At 58.1% G+C, this 22,466-nt stretch overlaps 1 protein-coding gene across 1 annotated transcript; it reads right to left on the bottom strand.

Moving 5' to 3' along the window:
* Positions 1 to 5,172: 5,172 nt before the first annotated feature.
* On the bottom strand, positions 5,173 to 22,404 carry LOC148662392 (complement factor B-like). Its single transcript, XM_088631833.1, has 19 exons — positions 22,299 to 22,404; positions 21,743 to 21,855; positions 20,655 to 20,861; positions 19,180 to 19,377; positions 18,253 to 18,426; positions 17,420 to 17,512; positions 16,952 to 17,091; positions 16,132 to 16,267; positions 15,170 to 15,301; positions 14,451 to 14,546; positions 14,036 to 14,173; positions 12,712 to 12,824; positions 11,943 to 12,087; positions 10,111 to 10,249; positions 9,219 to 9,295; positions 8,960 to 9,060; positions 8,275 to 8,404; positions 8,130 to 8,179; positions 5,173 to 5,469 (listed from the first exon to the last, which is right to left on the bottom strand). The coding sequence occupies exons 2-19, from the start codon at positions 21,837 to 21,839 to the stop codon at positions 5,281 to 5,283; spliced, it is 2,355 nt and encodes a 784-aa protein (XP_088487959.1). The 5' UTR covers positions 21,840 to 21,855; positions 22,299 to 22,404; the 3' UTR covers positions 5,173 to 5,280.
* Positions 22,405 to 22,466: the final 62 nt, after the last annotated feature.

Below are 22,466 nucleotides of genomic sequence, written 5' to 3'. Positions count from 1 at the left end.
TAACTGCTCACTCCCTGCTCACAGGTCACAGTCACACTCCCTGCTCACTCCCTGCTCACAGGTCACAGTCACACTCCCTGCTAACTCCCTGCTCACTAATTGCTCACAGGTCACAGTCACACTCCCGGCTCACTCTCTGCTCACTCTCTGCTCACTCCCTGCTCACTCCCTGCTCACTCCCTGCTCACTCTCCGTTCCCAGGACACAGTCCCACAATTCCACAGCGACGGCACGGCGTACTTCCAGAAACGCTTTATTAACCCCTCCCCCCCCAACACAGACGCACACACGAGCCTCTCCGGGGGCGGCCGGCTCACTGCCCCCCCGCCCGCCCCCCGCGGGCCCTCAGTCGACGAACGTGAGCTGCGAGGGCACGTCGGGGGTCTCGGGCTCCAGGTGCCGGCGCAGGAAGTCCGTGACGCGGAAGAGGCTGATGTAGTAGTCGCGGGCGTGCTGCCGGTCCCTGGGCGTGATGTCGGGGCGCAGACCCCTGTCGTCACACAGGTTCTTGTTGCCCCAGCTGATCACCCCCACCTGCGGGGGGAGCCGGGGAGACAGACAGAGTGCCAACTGCTCCCTGCTCACACCCTGCTCACTAACTGCTCACTCTCTGCTCACTCCCTGCTCACACCCTGCTCACAGGACACAGTCACACTCCCTGCTCACTCCCTGCTCACACCCTGCTCACAGGACACAGTCACACTCCCTGCTCACACCCTGCACACTCCCTGCTCACTCCCTGCTCACAGGACACAGTCACACTCCCTGCTCACTCTCTGCTCACTCCCTGCTCACTCCCTGCTCACACCCTGCTCACAGGACACAGTCACACTCCCTGCTCGCTCTCTGCTCACTCCCTGCTCACTCCCTGCTCACTCCCTGCTCACTCTCCGTTCCCAGGACACAGTCCCACAATTCCACAGCGACGGCACGGCGTACTTCCAGAAACGCTTTATTAACCCCTCCCCCCCCAACACAGACGCACACACGAGCCTCTCCGGGGGCGGCCGGCTCACTGCCCCCCCGCCCGCCCCCCGCGGGCCCTCAGTCGACGAACGTGAGCTGCGAGGGCACGTCGGGGGTCTCGGGCTCCAGGTGCCGGCGCAGGAAGTCCGTGACGCGGAAGAGGCTGATGTAGTAGTCGCGGGCGTGCTGCCGGTCCCTGGGCGTGATGTCGGGGCGCAGACCCCTGTCGTCACACAGGTTCTTGTTGCCCCAGCTGATCACCCCCACCTGCGGGGGGAGCCGGGGAGACAGACAGAGTGCCAACTGCTCCCTGCTCACACCCTGCTCACTAACTGCTCACTCTCTGCTCACTCCCTGCTCACACCCTGCTCACAGGACACAGTCACACTCCCTGCTCACTCTCTGCTCACTCCCTGCTCACTCCCTGCTCACAGGACACAGTCACACTCCCTGCTCACTCTCTGCTCACTCCCTGCTCACTCCCTGCTCACAGGACACAGTCACACTCCCTGCTCACTCCCTGCTCACAGGTCACAGTCACACTCCCTGCTCACTAACTGCTCACACCCTGCTCACAGGTCACAGTCACACTCCCTGCTCACTCCCTGCTCACAGGTCACAGTCACACTCCCTGCTCACTAACTGCTCACACCCTGCTCACAGGTCACAGTCACACTCCCTGCTCACTCCCTGCTCACAGGTCACAGTCACACTCCCTGCTCACTAACTGCTCACACCCTGCTCACAGGTCACAGTCACACTCCCTGCTCACTCCCTGCTCACTCTCTGCTCACAGGACACAGTCACACTCCCTGCTCACTCTCTGCTCACTCCCTGCTCACAGGACACAGTCACACTCCCTGCTCACTCCCTGCTCACTCCCTGCTCACTCTCTGCTCACTCCCTGCTCACTCTCCGTTCCCAGGACACAGTCCCACAATTCCACAGCGACGGCACGGCGTACTTCCAGAAACGCTTTATTAACCCCTCCCCCCCAACACAGACGCACACACGAGCCTCTCCGGGGGCGGCCGGCTCACTGCCCCCCCGCCCGCCCCCCGCGGGCCCTCAGTCGACGAACGTGAGCTGCGAGGGCACGTCGGGGGTCTCGGGCTCCAGGTGCCGGCGCAGGAAGTCCGTGACGCGGAAGAGGCTGATGTAGTAGTCGCGGGCGTGCTGCCGGTCCCTGGGCGTGATGTCGGGGCGCAGACCCCTGTCGTCACACAGGTTCTTGTTGCCCCAGCTGATCACCCCCACCTGCGGGGGGAGCCGGGGAGACAGACAGAGTGCCAACTGCTCCCTGCTCACACCCTGCTCACTAACTGCTCACTCCCTGCTCACTCCCTGCTCACACCCTGCTCACAGGTCACAGTCACACTCCCTGCTCACTCCCTGCTCACAGGTCACAGTCACACTCCCTGCTCACACCCTGCTCACACCCTGCTCACAGGTCACAGTCACACTCCCTGCTCACTCTCTGCTCACTAACTGCTCACACCCTGCTCACAGGACACAGTCACACTCCCTGCTCACTCTCTGCTCACTCCCTGCTCACACCCTGCTCACTAACTGCTCACACCCTGCTCACAGGTCACAGTCACACTCCCTGCTCACTCTCTGCTCACTAACTGCTCACACCCTGCTCACAGGACACAGTCACACTCCCTGCTCACTCTCTGCTCACTCCCTGCTCACTCCCTGCTCACACCCTGCTCACAGGACACAGTCACACTCCCTGCTCGCTCTCTGCTCACTCCCTGCTCACTCCCTGCTCACTCTCTGCTCACTCTCCGTTCCCAGGACACAGTCCCACAATTCCACAGCGACGGCACGGCGTACTTCCAGAAACGCTTTATTAACCCCTCCCCCCCCAACACAGACGCACACACGAGCCTCTCCGGGGGCGGCCGGCTCACTGCCCCCCCGCCCGCCCCCCGCGGGCCCTCAGTCGACGAACGTGAGCTGCGAGGGCACGTCGGGGGTCTCGGGCTCCAGGTGCCGGCGCAGGAAGTCCGTGACGCGGAAGAGGCTGATGTAGTAGTCGCGGGCGTGCTGCCGGTCCCTGGGCGTGATGTCGGGGCGCAGACCCCTGTCGTCACACAGGTTCTTGTTGCCCCAGCTGATCACCCCCACCTGCGGGGGGAGCCGGGGAGACAGACAGAGTGCCAACTGCTCCCTGCTCACACCCTGCTCACTAACTGCTCACTCTCTGCTCACTCCCTGCTCACACCCTGCTCACAGGACACAGTCACACTCCCTGCTCACTCTCTGCTCACTCCCTGCTCACAGGACACAGTCACACTCCCTGCTCACTCTCTGCTCACTCCCTGCTCACAGGACACAGTCACACTCCCTGCTCACTCTCTGCTCACTCCCTGCTCACAGGACACAGTCACACTCCCTGCTCACACCCTGCTCACTAACTGCTCACAGGTCACAGTCACACTCCCTGCTCACACCCTGCTCACTAACTGCTCACAGGTCACAGTCACACTCCCTGCTCACTCTCTGCTCACTCTCTGCTCACTAACTGCTCACACCCTGCTCACAGGACACAGTCACACTCCCTGCTCACTCCCTGCTCACACCCTGCTCACAGGTCACAGTCACACTCCCTGCTCACACCCTGCTCACTAACTGCTCACTCTCTGCTCACTCTCTGCTCACACCCTGCTCACAGGTCACAGTCACACTCCCTGCTCACAGGTCACAGTCACACTCCCTGCTCACTCTCTGCTCACTCCCTGCTCACACCCTGCTCACAGGACACAGTCACACTCCCTGCTCACACCCTGCTCACTCCCTGCTCACAGGTCACAGTCACACTCCCTGCTCACTCTCTGCTCACTCCCTGCTCACTCCCTGCTCACAGGACACAGTCACACTCCCTGCTCACTCTCTGCTCACTCCCTGCTCACACCCTGCTCACAGGACACAGTCACACTCCCTGCTCACTCTCTGCTCACTCCCTGCTCACAGGACACAGTCACACTCCCTGCTCACTCTCTGCTCACTCCCTGCTCACTCCCTGCTCACAGGACACAGTCACACTCCCTGCTCACTCTCTGCTCACTCCCTGCTCACAGGTCACAGTCACACTCCCTGCTCACACCCTGCTCACTCCCTGCTCACACCCTGCTCACACCCTGCTCACTAACTGCTCACTCCCTGCTCACAGGTCACAGTCACACTCCCGGCTCACACCCTGCTCACTAACTGCTCACAGGTCACAGTCTCACTCCCTGCTCACACCCTGCTCACTAACTGCTCACAGGTCACAGTCACACTCCCTGCTCACACCCTGCTCACTCCCTGCTCACTAACTGCTCACAGGTCACAGTTACACTCCCTGCTCACATCCTGCTCACAGGTCACAGTCACACTCCCTGCTCACACCCTGCTCACTAACTGCTCACTCTCTGCTCACTCCCTGCTCACACCCTGCTCACAGGACACAGTCACACTCCCTGCTCACTCTCTGCTCACTCCCTGCTCACAGGTCACAGTCACACTCCCTGCTCACACCCTGCACACTCCCTGCTCACTCCCTGCTCACAGGTCACAGTCACACTCCCTGCTCACACCCTGCTCACTCCCTGCTCACACCCTGCACACAGGACACAGTCACACTCCCTGCTCACTCCCTGCTCACACCCTGCGCACAGGACACAGTCACACTCCCTGCTCACTCCCTGCTCACACCCTGCGCACAGGACACAGTCACACTCCCTGCTCACTCTCTGCTCACTCCCTGCTCACACCCTGCTCACTAACTGCTCACACCCTGCTCACAGGTCACAGTCACACTCCCTGCTCACTCTCTGCTCACTAACTGCTCACACCCTGCTCACAGGTCACAGTCACACTCCCTGCTCACAGGACACAGTCACACTCCCTGCTCACTCTCTGCTCACTCCCTGCTCACACCCTGCTCACTAACTGCTCACACCCTGCTCACAGGTCACAGTCACACTCCCTGCTCACTCTCTGCTCACTAACTGCTCACACCCTGCTCACAGGACACAGTCACACTCCCTGCTCACTCTCTGCTCACTCCCTGCTCACTCCCTGCTCACACCCTGCTCACAGGACACAGTCACACTCCCTGCTCGCTCTCTGCTCACTCCCTGCTCACTCCCTGCTCACTCTCTGCTCACTCTCCGTTCCCAGGACACAGTCCCACAATTCCACAGCGACGGCACGGCGTACTTCCAGAAACGCTTTATTAACCCCTCCCCCCCCAACACAGACGCACACACGAGCCTCTCCGGGGGCGGCCGGCTCACTGCCCCCCCGCCCGCCCCCCGCGGGCCCTCAGTCGACGAACGTGAGCTGCGAGGGCACGTCGGGGGTCTCGGGCTCCAGGTGCCGGCGCAGGAAGTCCGTGACGCGGAAGAGGCTGATGTAGTAGTCGCGGGCGTGCTGCCGGTCCCTGGGCGTGATGTCGGGGCGCAGACCCCTGTCGTCACACAGGTTCTTGTTGCCCCAGCTGATCACCCCCACCTGCGGGGGGAGCCGGGGAGACAGACAGAGTGCCAACTGCTCCCTGCTCACACCCTGCTCACTAACTGCTCACTCTCTGCTCACTCCCTGCTCACACCCTGCTCACACCCTGACTGGAAAGATAAAACATCACAGCGATCGTTCTGCACCAGTAACCCCACCTGGGAGACGCACAGCGATCGTTCTGCACCAGTAACCCCACCTGGGAGACGCCCAGCGATCGTTCTGCACCAGTGACCCCACCTGGGAGACGCACAGCGATCGTTCTGCACCAGTAACCCCACCTGGGAGACGCACAGCGATCACTCTGCACCACTGACCCCACCTGGGAGACGCACAGCGATCGTTCTGCACCAGTGACCCCACCTGGGAGACGCTCAGCGATCATTCTGCACCAGTGACCCCACCTGGGAGACGCACAGCGATTCTCCTGCACCACTGACCCCACCTGGGAGACGCACAGCGATCAGTCTGCACCACTGACTCCACCTGGGAGACGCACAGCGATCGTTCTGCACCAGTGACCCCACCTGGGAGACGCCCAGCGATCGTTCTGCACCAGTAACCCCACCTGGGAGACGCCCAGCGATCGTTCTGCACCAGTAACCCCACCTGGGAGACGCACAGCGATCGTTCTGCACCAGTAACCCCACCTGGGAGACGCACAGCGATAGTTCTGCACCAGTGACCCCACCTGGGAGACGCACAGCGACCATTGTGCACCAGTAACCCCACCTGGGAGACGCACAGCGCCCATTGTGCACCAGTAACCCCACCTGGGAGACGCTCAGCGATCGTTCTGTACCAGTAACCCCACCTGGGAGACGCACAGCGATCGTTCTGCACCAGTAACCCCACCTGGGAGACACTCAGCGATCATTCTGCACCAGTAACCCCACCTGGGAGACGCACAGCGATAGTTCTGCACCAGTGACCCCACCTGGGAGACACACAGCGACCATTGTGCACCAGTAACCCCACCTGGGAGATGCACAGCGACCATTGTGCACCAGTAACCCCACCTGGGAGACGCACAGCGATCGTTCTGCACCAGTAACCCCACCTGGGAGATGCACAGCGACCATTGTGCACCAGTAACCCCACCTGGGAGATGCACAGCGACCATTGTGCACCAGTAACCCCACCTGGGAGACGCTCAGCGATCGTTCTGTACCAGTAACCCCACCTGGGAGACGCACAGCGATCGTTCTGCACCAGTAACCCCACCCGGGAGACGCACAGCGATCGTTCTGCACCAGTAACCCCACCTGGGAGACGCACAGCGATCGTTCCACACCAGTGACCCCACCTGGGAGACACTCAGCGATCAGTCTGCACCAGCAGCCCCACCTGGGAGACGCACAGTGATCGTTCTGCACCAGTAACCCCATCTGGGAGATGCACAGCGATCGTTCTGCACCAGTAACCCCACCTGGGAGATGCTCAGTGATCGTTCTGCACCAGTGACCCCACCTGGGAGACGCACAGCGATCAGTCTGCACCAGTAACCCCACCTGGGAGACGCACAGCGATCGTTCCACACCAGTAACCCCACCTGGGAGATGCTCAGCGATCATTCTGCACCAGCAGCCCCACCTGGGAGATGCTCAGCGATCAGTCTGCACCAGTAATCCCACCTGGGAGACGCACAGCGACCATTGTGCACCAGTAACCCCACCTGGGAGACGCACAGTGATCGTTCTGCACCAGTAACCCCACCTGGGAGACGCTCAGCGATCATTCTGCACCAGCAGCCCCACCTGGGAGACGCACAGCGATCGTTCCACACCAGTAACCCCACCTGGGAGAGGCACAGCGATCGTTCTGCACCAGTAACCCCACCTGGGAGACGCACAGCGATCGCTCTCACCAGTGACCCCACCTGGGAGACGCTCAGCGATCGTTCTGCACCAGTAACCCCACCTGGGAGATGCACAGCAATTGCTCTGCACCAGTGACCCCACCTGGGAGACGCACAGCGATCGCTCCGCAACAGTGACCCCACCTGGGAGACGCTCAGCGATCGTTCTGCACCAGTAACCCCACCTGGGAGATGCACAGCGATCAGTCTGCACCAGTGACCCCACCTGGGAGACGCTCAGCGATCGTTCTGCACCAGTAACCCCACCCGGGAGACGCACAGCGATCGTTCCGCACCAGTAACCCCACCTGGGAGATGCACAGCGATCGTTCTGCACCAGTAACCCCACCTGGGAGACGCACAGCGATCGCTCCGCAACAGTGACCCCACCTGGGAGACGCACAGCTATCGTTCTGCACCAGTAACCCCACCTGGGAGACGCACAGCGATCGCTCCGCACCAGTGACCCCACCTGGGTTTGTAACTTCACCCAAGAGTCACTGCCTCAGTAGAACCTCACTTCCCAAGAGCTGATGCTGCTCCAGCCTGCCCCCTGCTGGTCACCCGCTCACAACAGCAGTGAGGTCTTCTGGGATCTTTAAAGTCCATGTTGTCCTTAAACGTGGGATTAACATCTCCTCCGAAGGATATGTCCCCTCCTGCTTACAGCCCTGGACAGGACGTTAGAGAGTGGACACACACACACACACACACACACACACACACACACACACACACACACACACACACACACAGGAGACGCTGCCCAGAGCGACAGACTCGTTGCTCCAGATCTCACCTGGACCAGGCGCCTCTTCCTCTCCAGGAACAGCGCTCCTCCGGAGTCTCCTGCGAGGACACGCGCACACACAGTGAGGGGGTCCGCGGGTCTGTGTGTCCGCGGGGCACGGGCGGCGTGGCGGGCGGCGGCGGAGACCTCCTACCTTTGCAGGTGATGTCATCGACCTCCGGGTGTATCCCCCCGGTGCAGAGGAAGCTCTCCGTCACCAGCTCCTCAGGGTCTGTGGCTGTGACTTCTGGGGCCTGCAGGGCGTCCCTGACACAGCTGTCCCTCTGCGCACAACACCAACACCACACAACACAACACAACACAACATCAACACAGCGTCAACACAACACAGTGTCAACACAACTTCAACACAACTCAACACAGCGTCAACACAGCACAGCGTCAACAGAGCGTCAACACAACATCAACACAGCGTCAACACAACATCAACACAACACAGCGTCAACAGAGCATCAGCACAACACAGTGTCAACAGAGCATCAACGCAACACATCACCATACAACATCAAAACAATAGATCTGTCCCCCTGCACACGCAGCACAGCGTCAACACAAGATCAACACAACATCAACACAACTGTCATAACAAAGTTTTGAACACACATTAACCCACTTTACACACACTACCACAGTGCACAGACACTAACCCAGTGCACTCTCACTAACCCAGTGCACACACACTAACCAAGTGCGCACACACTCACCCAGTGCACACACACTAACCCAGTGCGCACACACTCACCCAGTGCGCACACACTCACCCAGTGTACTCTCACTAACCCAGTGCACACACACTCACCCAGTGCACACACACTCACCTGCGCCCTCAGCTTGATCTTGACGTTCTTGGTCGTGGCCAGGGCGCCGTGCTCGGACATGAAGCTGGCCGGCTCGAACTCCTTCTCCAGCAGCAGGCCCTCTGGACGACAGACAGGCAGCCGGTGAGGACAGGGCAGGACAGGACAGGACAGGACAGGACACAGGCTCAGCCACATCCAGCCACATCTCCCACCAGCCTCTGAGACATCACCCCCCCCTCCCCCCCCCCGCTAACAACCCTGGCCACGACGTTCTCACCATGCTCATGACACGTTGCCCGGTCAGACAGACCCAGGGCGCGACTGGTGGCCTTGGTGCAGGGAATACAGATGGGCCTGAAAGACACAGAGAGAGGAGTCCAGACCCTCACACAGACCCCAGAGACACTCCTCACACAGAGAGAGGAGCCCAGACCCTCACACAGACCCCAGAGACACTCCTCACACAGAGAGAGGAGCACAGACCCTCACACAGACCCCAGAGACACTCCTCACACAGAGAGAGGAGCACAGACCCTCACACAGACCCCAGAGACACACCTCACACAGAGAGAGGAGTCCAGACCCTCACACAGACCCCAGAGACACTCCTCACGCAGAGAGAGGAGTCCAGACCCTCACACAGACCCCAGAGACACTCCTCACACAGAGAGAGGAGTCCAGACCCCTCACACAGACCCCAGAGACACTCCTCACACAGAGAGAGGAGTCCAGACCCTCACACAGACCCCAGAGACACTCCTCACACAGAGAGAGGAGTCCAGACCCTCACACAGACCCCAGAGGCACTCCTCACACAGAGAGAGGAGTCCAGACCCTCACACAGACCCCAGAGACACTCCTCACACAGAGAGAGGAGTCCAGACCCTCACACAGACCCCAGAGACACTCCTCACACAGAGAGAGGAGCCCAGACCCTCACACAGACCCCAGAGACACTCCTCACACAGAGAGAGGAGTCCAGACCCTCACACAGACCCCAGAGGCACTCCTCACACAGAGAGAGGAGTCCAGACCCTCACACAGACCCCAGAGACACTCCTCACACAGAGAGAGGAGCCCAGACCCTCACACAGACCCCAGAGACACTCCTCACACAGAGAGAGGAGCCCAGACCCTCACACAGACCCCAGAGACACTCCTGCTGTTACCTGGCTTTTCTCGAGATTTTGATCTCCTTCTCCAGCCGGATGAGGGCCACGTCATAGTCATAAAACTCTGGGATTCCCTCAGCTTCCTTCTTTCCGATGTTATACTCCGGATGCACGATCAGTTTGCTTATCGCCTTGTCTGAGGCGGGAGGCAGGGAGAGGAAGACGGACAGGCTGAGCAGCCACAGCAGACGCATTGGGAACGTCACGCTGGCCCTGCTTCTGAAGGCTCAGGCAGAAACAAGACGAGCAGCTGTTGGGCTCGGTGGGGGCTCTAGCAGTGTACTGGCCCCTTGAGCCAGAACCCCTGAGTATTTTATCGCTATCAGAAAGATCTAGACTATAAATGCAATGTAATAAGCAAGCATCTCTGCGCTGTCAGTGGAGTACACTGCTTCACAGGTCCGATCCCTCATCTGTCTGACCCCGCCTACCAGACTGACCCACCCACTGGGTGACCACACCCCTTGCAGACCTGACCCCGCCCACTGTACTTCCCCACCCCTCGGTGGCATGGCCCCGCCCACCGGTCTGCCCCACCCCCTCGCAGACTTGACCCCGCCCACAGGTGGGACTGCCCCCACCCCCTTGTAGACCTGACCCCGCCCACTGTCCTTCCCCACCCCTCGGTGACACGACCCCGCCCACCGGACTGCCCCACCCCCTTGTAGACATGACCCCGCCCACCGGGGGCTGCCCCCACCCCTTGCAGACCTGGCCCCGCCCACTGTACTTCCCCACCCCTCGGTGGCATGACCCCGCCCACCGGACTGCCCCACCCCCTTGTAGACATGACCCCGCCCACCGGGGGCTGCCCCCACCCCTTGCAGACCTGACCCCGCCCACTGTACTTCCCCACCCCTCGGTGGCATGGCCCCGCCCACCGGTCTGCCCCACCCCCTCGCAGACCTGACCCCGCCCACAGGTGGGACTGCCCCCACCCCCTTGTAGACCTGACCCCGCCCACTGTCCTTCCCCACCCCTCGGTGACACGACCCCGCCCACCGGACTGCCCCACCCCCTTGTAGACATGACCCCGCCCACCGGGGGCTGCCCCCACCCCTTGCAGACCTGGCCCCGCCCACTGTACTTCCCCACCCCTCGGTGGCATGACCCCGCCCACCGGTCTGCCCCACCCCCTTGCAGACCTGACCCCGCCCACCGGGGGGCTGCCCCACCCCCTTGCAGACCTGACCCCGCCCACTGTCCTTCCCCACCCCTCGGTGGCATGACCCCGCCCACCGGTCTGCCCCACCCCCTCGCAGACATGCCCCAGCCCACAGGTGGGACTGCCCCACCCCCTTGCAGACCTGACCCCGCCCACCGGGGGCTGCCCCCACCCCCCTTGCAGGCCTGGCCCCTCCCACTGTACTTCCCCACCCCTCGGTGGCATGACCCCGCCCACCGGACTGCCCCACCCCCTTGCAGACATGACCCCGCCCACAGGTGGGACTGCCCCACCCCCCTTGCAGACCTGACCCCGCCCACATGGGGCTGCCCCACCCCCCTTGCAGGCCTGACCCCGCCCACTGTCCTTCCCCACCCCTCGGTGACACGACCCCACCCACCGGACTGCCCCACCCCCTTGCAGACATGACCCCGCCCACAGGTGGGACTGCCCCACCCCCCTTGCAGACCTGACCCCGCCCACATGGGGCTGCCCCACCCCCCTTGCAGGCCTGACCCCGCCCACTGTACTTCCCCACCCCTCGGTGGCATGACCCCGCCCACCGGACTGCCCCGCCCCCTTGCAGACATGACCCCGCCCACAGGTGGGACTGCCCCAACCCCCTTGCAGGCCTGGCCCCGCCCACCGGGGCTGCCCCCCCCACCTTTGAAGCCAGCCCGGTCCACGTTGTCGTCGATGAGCACCTTGACCATCTCGGCCTCGTCGGTCAGCTGGAAGCAGTGGGCCGCTGTCAGGACGTACTGCTTGCTGATGAGGGAGCCCATGCAGGTCTCCGTCTTCGCCGGGCGCTGCGTGTGCGTGAGACAGAGAGAGAGAGAGAGGGAGAGAGGGAGAGGGAGGGGTCAACGTGGGCGGCCAGGCGGGCACGCGGACTGGGGGAGAGGAGGAGGGCGGAGGGCTGGACAGAGAGAGAGAGAGGGAGGGAGACACAGAAACACGCAAGGGCAGAGGAGGAGATAGCGGAAATGTCTCCTATTGTGAGTCCCACAGTGTCTCTCTGTGTCTCAGTGGTCTTTCAGAGTGTCTCTCAGTGTCTCGGTCTGTCTCCCTGTGTCTCAGTGGTCTTTCAGAGTCTTTCAGAGTGTCTCTCAGTGTCTCGGTCTGTCTCCCTGTGTCTCAGTGGTCTTTCAGAGTCTTTCAGAGTGTCTCTCAGTGTCTCGGTCTGTCTCCCTGTGTCTCAGTGGTCTTTCAGAGTCTTTCAGAGTGTCTCTCAGTGTCTCGGTCTGTCTCCCTGTGTCTCAGTGGTCTTTCAGAGTCTCAGTCTGTCTCTCTCTGTGTCTCAGTGGTCTTTCAATCTCAGTCGGTCTCTCCTGTATCTCAGAGTGTCTCCCAGTGTCTCAGTGTGTCTCAATGTTGCTCTTATTGTCTCAGTGTGTCTCTCAGTCTCTCAGTGTCTCTGACTCTGTACTCACAGTGATCTTGATGGTCACCAGCCAGGGATAGTTCTGCCTCTTCACACTGTCGGGCTCCCCATCTATCTCATAGTTCCTGTAGAGCCCACAGAGCCCAACACTATCGCTCTCATCTACAGACAGACAGAAACACTCTGGAACCCTCATACAAAACCTCCTGCCATTGACACAGAGGGAGCTTAATACCCAAACACCACACATTGTCCAGTACAGGACTGACTCACAGGGCAGTACAGACTCACAGAGCACACAGAGCACAGTACAGACTCACAGGACAGTACAGACTCACAGAGCACACAGAGCACAGTACAGACTCACAGGACAGTACAGACTCACAGAGCACACAGAGCACAGTACAGACTCACAGGACAGTACAGACTCACAGAGCACAGTACAGACTCACAGTGCACACAGAGCACAGTACAGACTCACAGTGCTCACAGAGCACAGTACAGACTCACAGAGCACACAGAGCACAGTACAGACTCACAGGACAGTACAGACTCACAGGACAGTACAGACTCACAGAGCACACAGAGCACAGTACAGACTCACAGGACAGTACAGACTCACAGAGCACACAGAGTACAGTACAGACTCACAGAGCACAGTACAGACTCACAGGACAGTACAGACTCACAGAGCACACAGAGTACAGTACAGACTCACAGAGCACAGTACAGACTCACAGAGCACACAGAGCACAGTACAGACTCACAGAGCACAGTACAGACTCACAGGACAGTACAGACTCACAGAGCACAGTACAGACTCACAGGATAGTACAGACTCACAGGACAGTACAGACTCACAGAGCACACAGAGCACAGTACAGACTCACAGGACAGTACAGACTCACAGGACAGTACAGACTCACAGAGCACACAGAGCACAGTACAGACTCACAGAGCACACAGAGCACAGTACAGACTCACAGGACAGTACAGACTCACAGGACAGTACAGACTCACAGAGCACACAGAGCATGGTACAGACTCACAGGACAGTACAGATTCACAGGACAGTACAGATTCACAGTGCACACAGAGCACAGTACAGACTCATGGAGCACGGTACAGACTCACAGGACAGTACAGATTCACAGGATAGTACAGATTCACAGCGCACACAGAGCACAGTACAGACTCACAGGACAGTACAGACTCACAGGACAGTACGGACTCACAGAGCACACAGAGCACAGTACAGACTCACAGGACAGTACAGACTCACAGGACAGTACAGATTCACAGTGCACACAGAGCACGGTACAGACTCACAGTGCACAGTATAGCATAGTGTGGTACAGAGAGAAGAAACAAACCTATCATTGTATCGAATGTATCCTCCAATGTTGTGATGTCCTTTATTTTGAAAAAATGTTTCTCCATAGGCTTTTCTGATACCAGTTTAATCAGCTCATCCTCATCAATGTCATCTCCCACACCAAACGCATAAATATCTGTAAGAAAGAACAGAGAGGGGTTCATACAGACACACTGACTGGACACTCCAGTACATGAACACTGCACTGAGAGAGAGAGGGGTTCATACACACACACTGACTGGACACTCCAGTACATGAACACTGCACTGAGAGAGAGAGGGGTTCATACACACACACTGACTGGACACTCCAGTACATGAACACTGCCCTGAGAGAGGAGCTGTAGTCAGTGTACCCTTATAGGAGGTGACTGGGATATAAAGTGATCACAGTGATATAATTTCTCTCTCACCCAGGTAGTCCAGCCAGTCAGCCCCTCGAATGCCTTTGACCAGGTTCCGGATCTTATTCACCTCAATCTCTGCGCTGCCGCCCATATTGGCCCGACCTGTAGGAAAAGACACAGCACTGACCACTGAGCATCCCAGGCTGGACTCTCTAGGCTGGACTGGGAGCTGGACGAGTTCTTCACTGGGATTATAATCAGACTCCACTGACACTGACAGAGCAGTCTGAGACTCTCTAGGCTTGACTGGACTGACTGGACTGGGAGCTGGATTAGTTCTTCACTGGGATTATAATCAGATTTACACTGACACCGACAGCGCAGTCTGAGACTCTCCAGGCTGGACTGGGAGCTGGATTAGTTCTTCACTGGGATTATTATCAGACTCCCACTGACAACCACAGAGCAGTCCGAGAATCTGCAGGGTGGACGGAATCAAGACTTCGGAAAACCAAACAAAAACCACCAGTTTCTACTCCTGTGCTGGCGCCGCTGCACTGGCTGCCAGCGCATTATAGAGCCGACTTTTTCCAAAGCCGCAAGAAAAACATCTGAAGCCCGGAGCTACTAACTGCCGTCCTGAAATTTGAACCTAGGGATGAAAGGAAAAAGGGGAAACTGATTTTGGTAGACCGCCCCCTGTGTGTGGGTCTATTCGCCCCCAGTTCACCGCAGATAAACCCCTCGGCTGGAATCATGCCTGACGATGTGCGGCCGCGTCTCACCGTCGCTGAAGAGGATGATGACGTGGCGGGTCTCCTTGAAGTCCTCCCTGTTCTGGGCTTGCAGGAAACTCATCTTCTCGTAGACGTTTCGGAAGGCTGCTGCGATATTGGTGCCTGTCTGGTCTCCGTGGTCTGACATACGAGGAGAAACGAGCAGTATCATCATCAGTGTCATTCCCATCGGCACTGAGTTGGCCTTTGACCCCAGAGTGGGCTAGAGTATTAACATCGTTATCCCCGACTTTACTGTAGATCCCAGACTGGGCTCGTGTATTAGAATCGTAAATGAAGACTTTACTGTAGAGTCCAGATTAGGATCCTGTTTTTATATAATTAACAATGACTTTACTGTAAATGGGTATTAACATCATTAACAGTGACTTTGCTGCAGATACCAGACTGAGCTCATGTATTAATATAATCAACGATGACTTTACTGTAGAGTCCAGATTAGGATCCTGTTTTTATATAATTAACTCTGACTTTACTGTAGAAGTGTATCAACATCATTAACAGTGACTTTGCTGCAGATACCAGACTGGGCTCGTGTATTAATATAATTAACGATGACTTTACTGTAGAAGTGTATCAACATCATTAACAGTGACTTTGCTGCAGATACCAGACTGGGCTCGTGTATTAAAATAATTAACGATGACTTTACTGTAGATGTGTATCAACATCATTAACAGTGACTTTGCTGCAGATACCAGACTGGGCTCATTTATTAATATAAGTAACGATAATTGCACAATTATGCTCAAATACATCAGTATAATCCAGCGTTTAACTGAGAATTAAACGAGCTCTGGGAATAGTAATCTGTAAGGGAGAGAAATTGAACACTGCCAATGTTGAACACTAATTATACGTTACTTGAGGCAGATTAGAGGTTCGATGGTGGCAGCAGGGAAGCTTTGTGAATGAGAAAAGCTGGTCTGTTGAAGGACACAGCTGCTCACCGGTGTACATGAATTTCTGAATGGCCTGCATGACCTCTGGCATGGTGATATCTGGGTCAGTGATGCTGACCATCTCCTTGACGAAGGTGGCGAAGGACACAACCTCGTACTTCGGAGTGACTTCGAAATCGCTAATCTGGATGGACAGAGAACACGGGGAATCACATAAAACAGAGAACTCAATACAGACCCTCACACAGACCCCAGAGACACTCCTCACACAGAGAGAGGAGTCCAGACCCTCACACAGACCCCAGAGACACTCCTCACACAGAGAGAGGAGTCCAGACCCTCACACAGACCCCAGAGACACTCCTCACACAGAGAGAGGAGTCCAGACCCTCACACAGACCCCAGAGACACTCCTCACACAGAGAGAGGAGTCCAGACCCTCACACAGACCCCAGAGACACTCCTCACACAGAGAGAGGAGTCCAGACCCTCACACAGACCCCAGAGACACTCCTCACACAGAGAGAGGAGTCCAGACCCTCACACAGACCCCTGAGGCACTCCTCACACAGAGAGAGGAGTCCAGACCCTCACACAGACCCCAGAGACACTCCTCACACAGAGAGAGGAGTCCAGACCCTCACACAGACCCCTGAGGCACTCCTCACACAGAGAGAGGAGTCCAGACCCTCACACAGACCCCTGAGGCACTCCTCACACAGAGAGAGGAGTCCAGACCCTCACACAGACCCCAGAGACACCCCTCACACAGAGAGAGGAGTCCAGACCCTCACACAGACCCCAGAGACACTCCTCACACAGAGAGACGAGTCCAGACCCTCATGCAGAGCCCACAGACCCCTCGCACCTTTTCAATCAGTTTCAGGATGCAGTTTTTGGACTTCTCGAACCCGTCCTCCTTCAGGCTGTCAGATGTGTCCAGGGCCACGTAGATGTTGAGTTTCCCCTGCTGGTCCAGCCTGATCTTCTTCCCATACTGCTTGTCCTCTGAGTACGGACAAGAGGATCAGCGATGATGATGATGATGACAGTAATGAGGATGATGATGATGATGGGGATTACAGAAACACATTCAATAGGATTGAAATATGACAGGGTGTGAGCAGGGTGTGAGCAGGGAGTGATCAGGGATTGAGCAGGATGTGAGCAGGGTGTGAGCATGGTGTAAGCAGGGAGTGAGCAGGGTGTGAGCAGGGTGTGAGTAGGGTGTGAGCAGAGTGTAAGCAGGGAGTGAGCAGGGTGTGAGCAGAGTGTGAGCAGGGTGTGAGCAGGGAGTGATCAGGGAGTGATCAGAGTGCGCGGTGTGCTCACTTACTGTCCTCCTCAGCCCCGGACTCCTCCAGCACATTGCTCAGGGAAGAGGCGAAGGCTGAGGCAGCCTCCTCAGGAGAGTCATAGGTGTACTTGTCTGGAGAGAGAGAGTGAGACAGGGAGCACACCCACACAGGACAGAGAGTGAGACAGGGAGCACACCCTCACAGGACAGAGAGAGAGAGAGAGACAGGGAGCACACCCACACAGGACAGAGAGAGTGAGACAGGGAGCACACCCACACAGGACAGAGAGAGTGAGACAGGGAGCACACCCACACAGGACAGAGAGTGAGACAGGGAGCACACCCACACAGGACAGAGAGAGTGAGACAGGGAGCACACCCACACAGGACAGAGAGAGAGAGAGACAGGGAGCACACCCACACAGGACAGAGAGAGAGAGAGAGACAGGGAGCACACCCACACAGGACAGAGAGAGAGAGAGAGAGAGACAGGGAGCACACCCACACAGGACAGAGAGAGAGAGAGAGAGAGACAGGGAGCACACCCACACAGGACAGAGAGAGAGAGACAGGGAGCACACCCACACAGGACAGAGAGAGAGACAGGGAGCACACCCACACAGGACAGAGAGAGAGAGAGACAGGGAGCACGCCCACACAGGACAGAGAGAGAGAGAGACAGGGAGCACACCCACACAGGACAGAGAGAGAGTGAGAGACAGGGAGCACACCCACACAGGACAGAGAGAGAGTGAGAGACAGGGAGCACACCCACACAGGAGTGACAGGAGATCACACACTGGGCAGCGGTATTATTGCCTTCCCTGGCCGGGCAGCTTGTCGCCCCCTCCCGCCCCCCTCTGCGCACTCACAGTAGCAGGCTGGCTCGGTGCCGGTCCACTCCCCGCCCTCGCCGCAGACCCTCTCCCGGGAGCCCACCAGGATGAGGCTGCGGTCGCACTGGTAGGTGACCTTGTCGTCGATCCCGAAGCGGCTGCCGGAGCGCCGGGCGCCGGGGGGCACGCCGGGATCGGGACAGCGGTCAGCTGTGTGGGGGGGGGGGGAGGGGAGCGGTCAGGGCCAGCTCACGGACGGGGGGGCCGAGAGTGTGAGTGTGTGTGTGTGTGAGTGTGAGTGTGTGTGTGCTAGTGTGAGTGTGTGTGTGCTCGAGGGTGAGTGTGTGTGCAAGTGTAAGTGTGTGTGTGCGCGACTGTGAGTGTGTGTGCGAGTGTGAGTGTGTGTTTGCTCGAGTGTGAGTGTGAGTGTGTGTGTGCGAGTGTGAGTGTGTGTTTGCTCTAGTGTGAGTGTGAGTGTGTGTGTGCGAGTGTGAGTGTGTGTTTGCTCTAGTGTGAGTGTGAGTGTGTGCGCTAGTGTGAGTGTGTGTGCGAGTGTGAGTGTGTGTGTGCGTGAGTGTGTGAGTGTGTGTGCGAGTGTGAGTGTGAGTGTGAGTGTATATTTTTGCGTGCGTGCGTGTGTGTGTGTGCGAGTGTGAGTGTGTGCAAGTGTGAGTGTGTGTGTGTGCGAGTGTGAGTGTGTGTGCGTGTGTGTGTGTATGCGAGTGTGAGTGTGTGCGTGCGTGTGTATGTATGTGTGTGTGTGCATAGGCGACTGTGAGTGTGTATGCGAGTGTGAGTGTGTGTGTGCTCGAGTGTGTGTGTGTGTATTTTTGCGTGTGTGTGTGTGTGCGTGTGTGTGTCCATCCCATGATGGACTGGCATTCACCTATAAGGGACCCCCCACCCCCCCCTCTGATTGGCTGTCTGCCCCGAGCCCGTTGGCCGAGGCCGGCTGTCACTCACCGCCGCTGGCGCTGCCGGTGTTGCAGATGGGCGTGGCCCCGCTCCACTTCCCGCTGGGCAGGCAGGTGCGGGAGGCGGAGCCCAGCAGCTGGTAGCCCTCGAAGCACTCGTAGCGGGTGACGTTGTGGGCGAAGTACAGCCGCTGGGAGGGGAACACCGAGCCGTGCTGGATCACCGAGGGGTCAGGGCAGGTCACCACTGGCTCAGGGGACAGAGGGGCGTCAGCTGGACCGGACCGCACTCCTGTCAGAGCGTGCTGCAGAACGCACTGTAGTACCCTTGAGTACTGCAGTATGAGGGTAGGGGGCAGTTCGTATTGGAGTAACTCTCGGGATTGCAATGGTGTTGCAGTCGCAGAGCTGCAGTGTGTGTGCTGCATGCCGGAGTATTGCAGTCGCAGAGCTGCAGTGTGTGTGCTGCATGCCGGAGTATTGCAGTCACAGAGCTGCAGTGTGTGTATGTCGCATGCCGGAGTATTGCAGTCGCAGAGCTGCAGTGTGTGTGCTGCATGCTGGAGTATTGCAGTCGCAGAGCTGCAGTGTGTGTATGTCGCATGCTGGAGTATTACAGTCGCAGAGCTGCAGTGTGTGTGCTGCATGCTGGAGTATTGCAGTCGCAGAGCTGCAGTGTGTGTATGTCGCATGCTGGAGTATTACAGTCGCAGAGCTGCAGTGTGTGTGCTGCATGCCGGAGTATTGCAGTCGCAGAGCTGCAGTGTGTGTGCTGCATGCTGGAGTATTGCAGTCGCAGAGCTGCAGTGTGTGTGCTGCATGCCGGAGTATTGCAGTCGCAGAGCTGCAGTGTGTGTGCTGCATGCTGGAGTATTGCAGTCGCAGAGCTGCAGTGTGTGTATGTCGCATGCTGGAGTATTACAGTCGCAGAGCTGCAGTGTGTGTGCTGCATGCTGGAGTATTGCAGTCGCAGAGCTGCAGTGTGTGTATGTCGCATGCTGGAGTATTACAGTCGCAGAGCTGCAGTGTGTGTGCTGCATGCTGGAGTATTGCAGTCGCAGAGCTGCAGTGTGTGTGCTGCATGCCGGAGTATTGCAGTCGCAGAGCTGCAGTGTGTGTGCTGCATGCTGGAGTATTGCAGTCGCAGAGCTGCAGTGTGTGTATGTCGCATGCTGGAGTATTACAGTCGCAGAGCTGCAGTGTGTGTGCTGCATGCTGGAGTATTGCAGTCGCAGAGCTGCAGTGTGTGTATGTCGCATGCCGGAGTATTGCAGTCGCAGAGCTGCAGTGTGTGTGCTGCATGCCGGAGTATTGCAGTCGCAGAGCTGCAGTGTGTGTGCTGCAGGCTGGAGTATTGCAGTCGCAGAGCTGCAGTGTGTGTGCTGCAGGCTGGAGTATTGCAGTCGCAGAGCTGCAGTGTGTGTGCTGCATGCCGGAGTATTGCAGTCGCAGAGCTGCAGTGTGTGTATGTCGCGTGCCGGAGTACTGAGTGCCATGCTCTCCTGCGGCGGCGGCGACACTCACGTCTGCACTGCCCCGGCTGCCTGCCCACGAGAGGGGACCACTTGCCGTCTCTCCGGCAGCGGCGGCTCAGGGTGGGGTAGGCGTACTGGTCGGGGGGGCACTCGTACGTCAGCAGGCTGCCCGGATTGTAGCCGTCAGACAGACTGAAGTTGCCCCCCAGGATCGATAAACCCTTCTCGCTGCAGAGCCGGGCGGAGATGGAGAGGCCTGGGGTGGACAGGGCGCGATGAGACCAACACCCTCCCATCAGCCAGGCCTGAGGGGTCGCTGACACGCCGCGGCCACCAGAGGGAGACACAGACACACCTCGGAGCGGCCCTGGAAGGCGCTCAGTGGGAAGGACGCGTGCTCCTGGCTCCTCTCGCCCGGCCAGATCTCTGTGAGCCCCTCTCCACATGGACACACCCTCACTGAAGGCTCTCTCAGGATTCAGCCGATTCAACACACACGCAAAAGAGGACAGGCAGAGCACACACAGCAGGACAGGAGGCACCGTGAGAGAGAGAGGGGAGAGCACAGGGAGTCCCTCAGTCATAAACACACACAGCAGGACAGGAGACACAGTGAGAGAGAGGAGAGCACAGCCCCTCAGTCATAAACACACACAGCAGGACAGGAGACACAGAGAGAGAGAGGAGATCACAGCCCCTCAGTCATAAACACACATGGCAGGACAGGAGACACAGTGAGAGAGAGGAGATCACAGCCCCTCAGTCAGTCATAAACACACACAGCAGGACAGGAGACACAGAGAGAGAGAGGAGATCACAGCCCCTCAGTCATAAACACACATGGCAGGACAGGAGACACAGAGAGAGAGAGGAGATCACAGCCCCTCAGTCATAAACACACACAGCAGGAGAGGAAACACTGTGAGAGAGAGAGAGGAGATCACAGGGAGCCCCTCAGTCATAAACGCACACAGCACGACAGGAGACACAGTGAGAGAGAGATCACAGGGAGCCCCTGAGTAACAGACACACACAGCATGACAGGAGACACAGTGAGAGAGAGATCACAGGGAGCCCCCGAGTGACAGACACACACAGCAGGACAGGAGACGCAGCGAGAGAGAGGAGAGCACTCACTGCCGGGCTGCAGGACAGAGGCGATCACCAGACTCCACAGGAGCACCGACATGCTGCTGGATTCTGCGGAGATCAGAGAGCTGCACGGTCTCACCATGTCTCCCTGGTGCCAACTGACAGGGCAGAGAGGCAGGGAGAGGAAGGGAGCAGAGGACAACACTGTTATCGCTCTGCCACTGTTTAACTACAGAGCAAACAGCAACACCTGCCCACACTGCTAATACCCCAGCTGCCCCACCACAGACTCTTACTGGACACACACACTCCTGTACAGACTCTTACTGGACACACACTCCTGTACAGACTCTTACTGGACACACACTCCTGTACAGACTCTTAGTGGACACACTGTATAGACACACACACACACTCCTGTACAGACTCTTACTGGACACACTGTATAGACACACACACTCCTGTACAGACTCTTATTGGACACACTGTATAGACACACACACTCCTGTACAGACTCTTATTGGACACACTGTATAGACACACACACACACTCCTGTACAGACTCTTATTGGACACACTGTATTGACACACACACACACACCTGTACAGACAAAGAAAATTCCAGAGAAAATTCCAGGGAAGATCAGCCCAGTCTTATCAGAGACCACAGCTCAGTTCCTGTGAGACAGCTGCCTCCTGCAGACTGACCTCAGAGCAGAGCAAACAGCCTGTTTACACACACTGCCCCCTTCCCAGAAACCAACACCCA

Source organism: Lepisosteus platostomus, chromosome 5 (genome assembly GCF_059453375.1).
Source record: "Lepisosteus platostomus isolate fLepPlt1 chromosome 5, fLepPlt1.hap1, whole genome shotgun sequence".
NCBI classification, from domain to species: domain Eukaryota; kingdom Metazoa; phylum Chordata; class Actinopteri; order Semionotiformes; family Lepisosteidae; genus Lepisosteus; species Lepisosteus platostomus.
The sequence above is the reverse complement of the archived record's forward strand: the minus strand, read 5'-3'. Positions and strand labels throughout refer to the sequence as shown.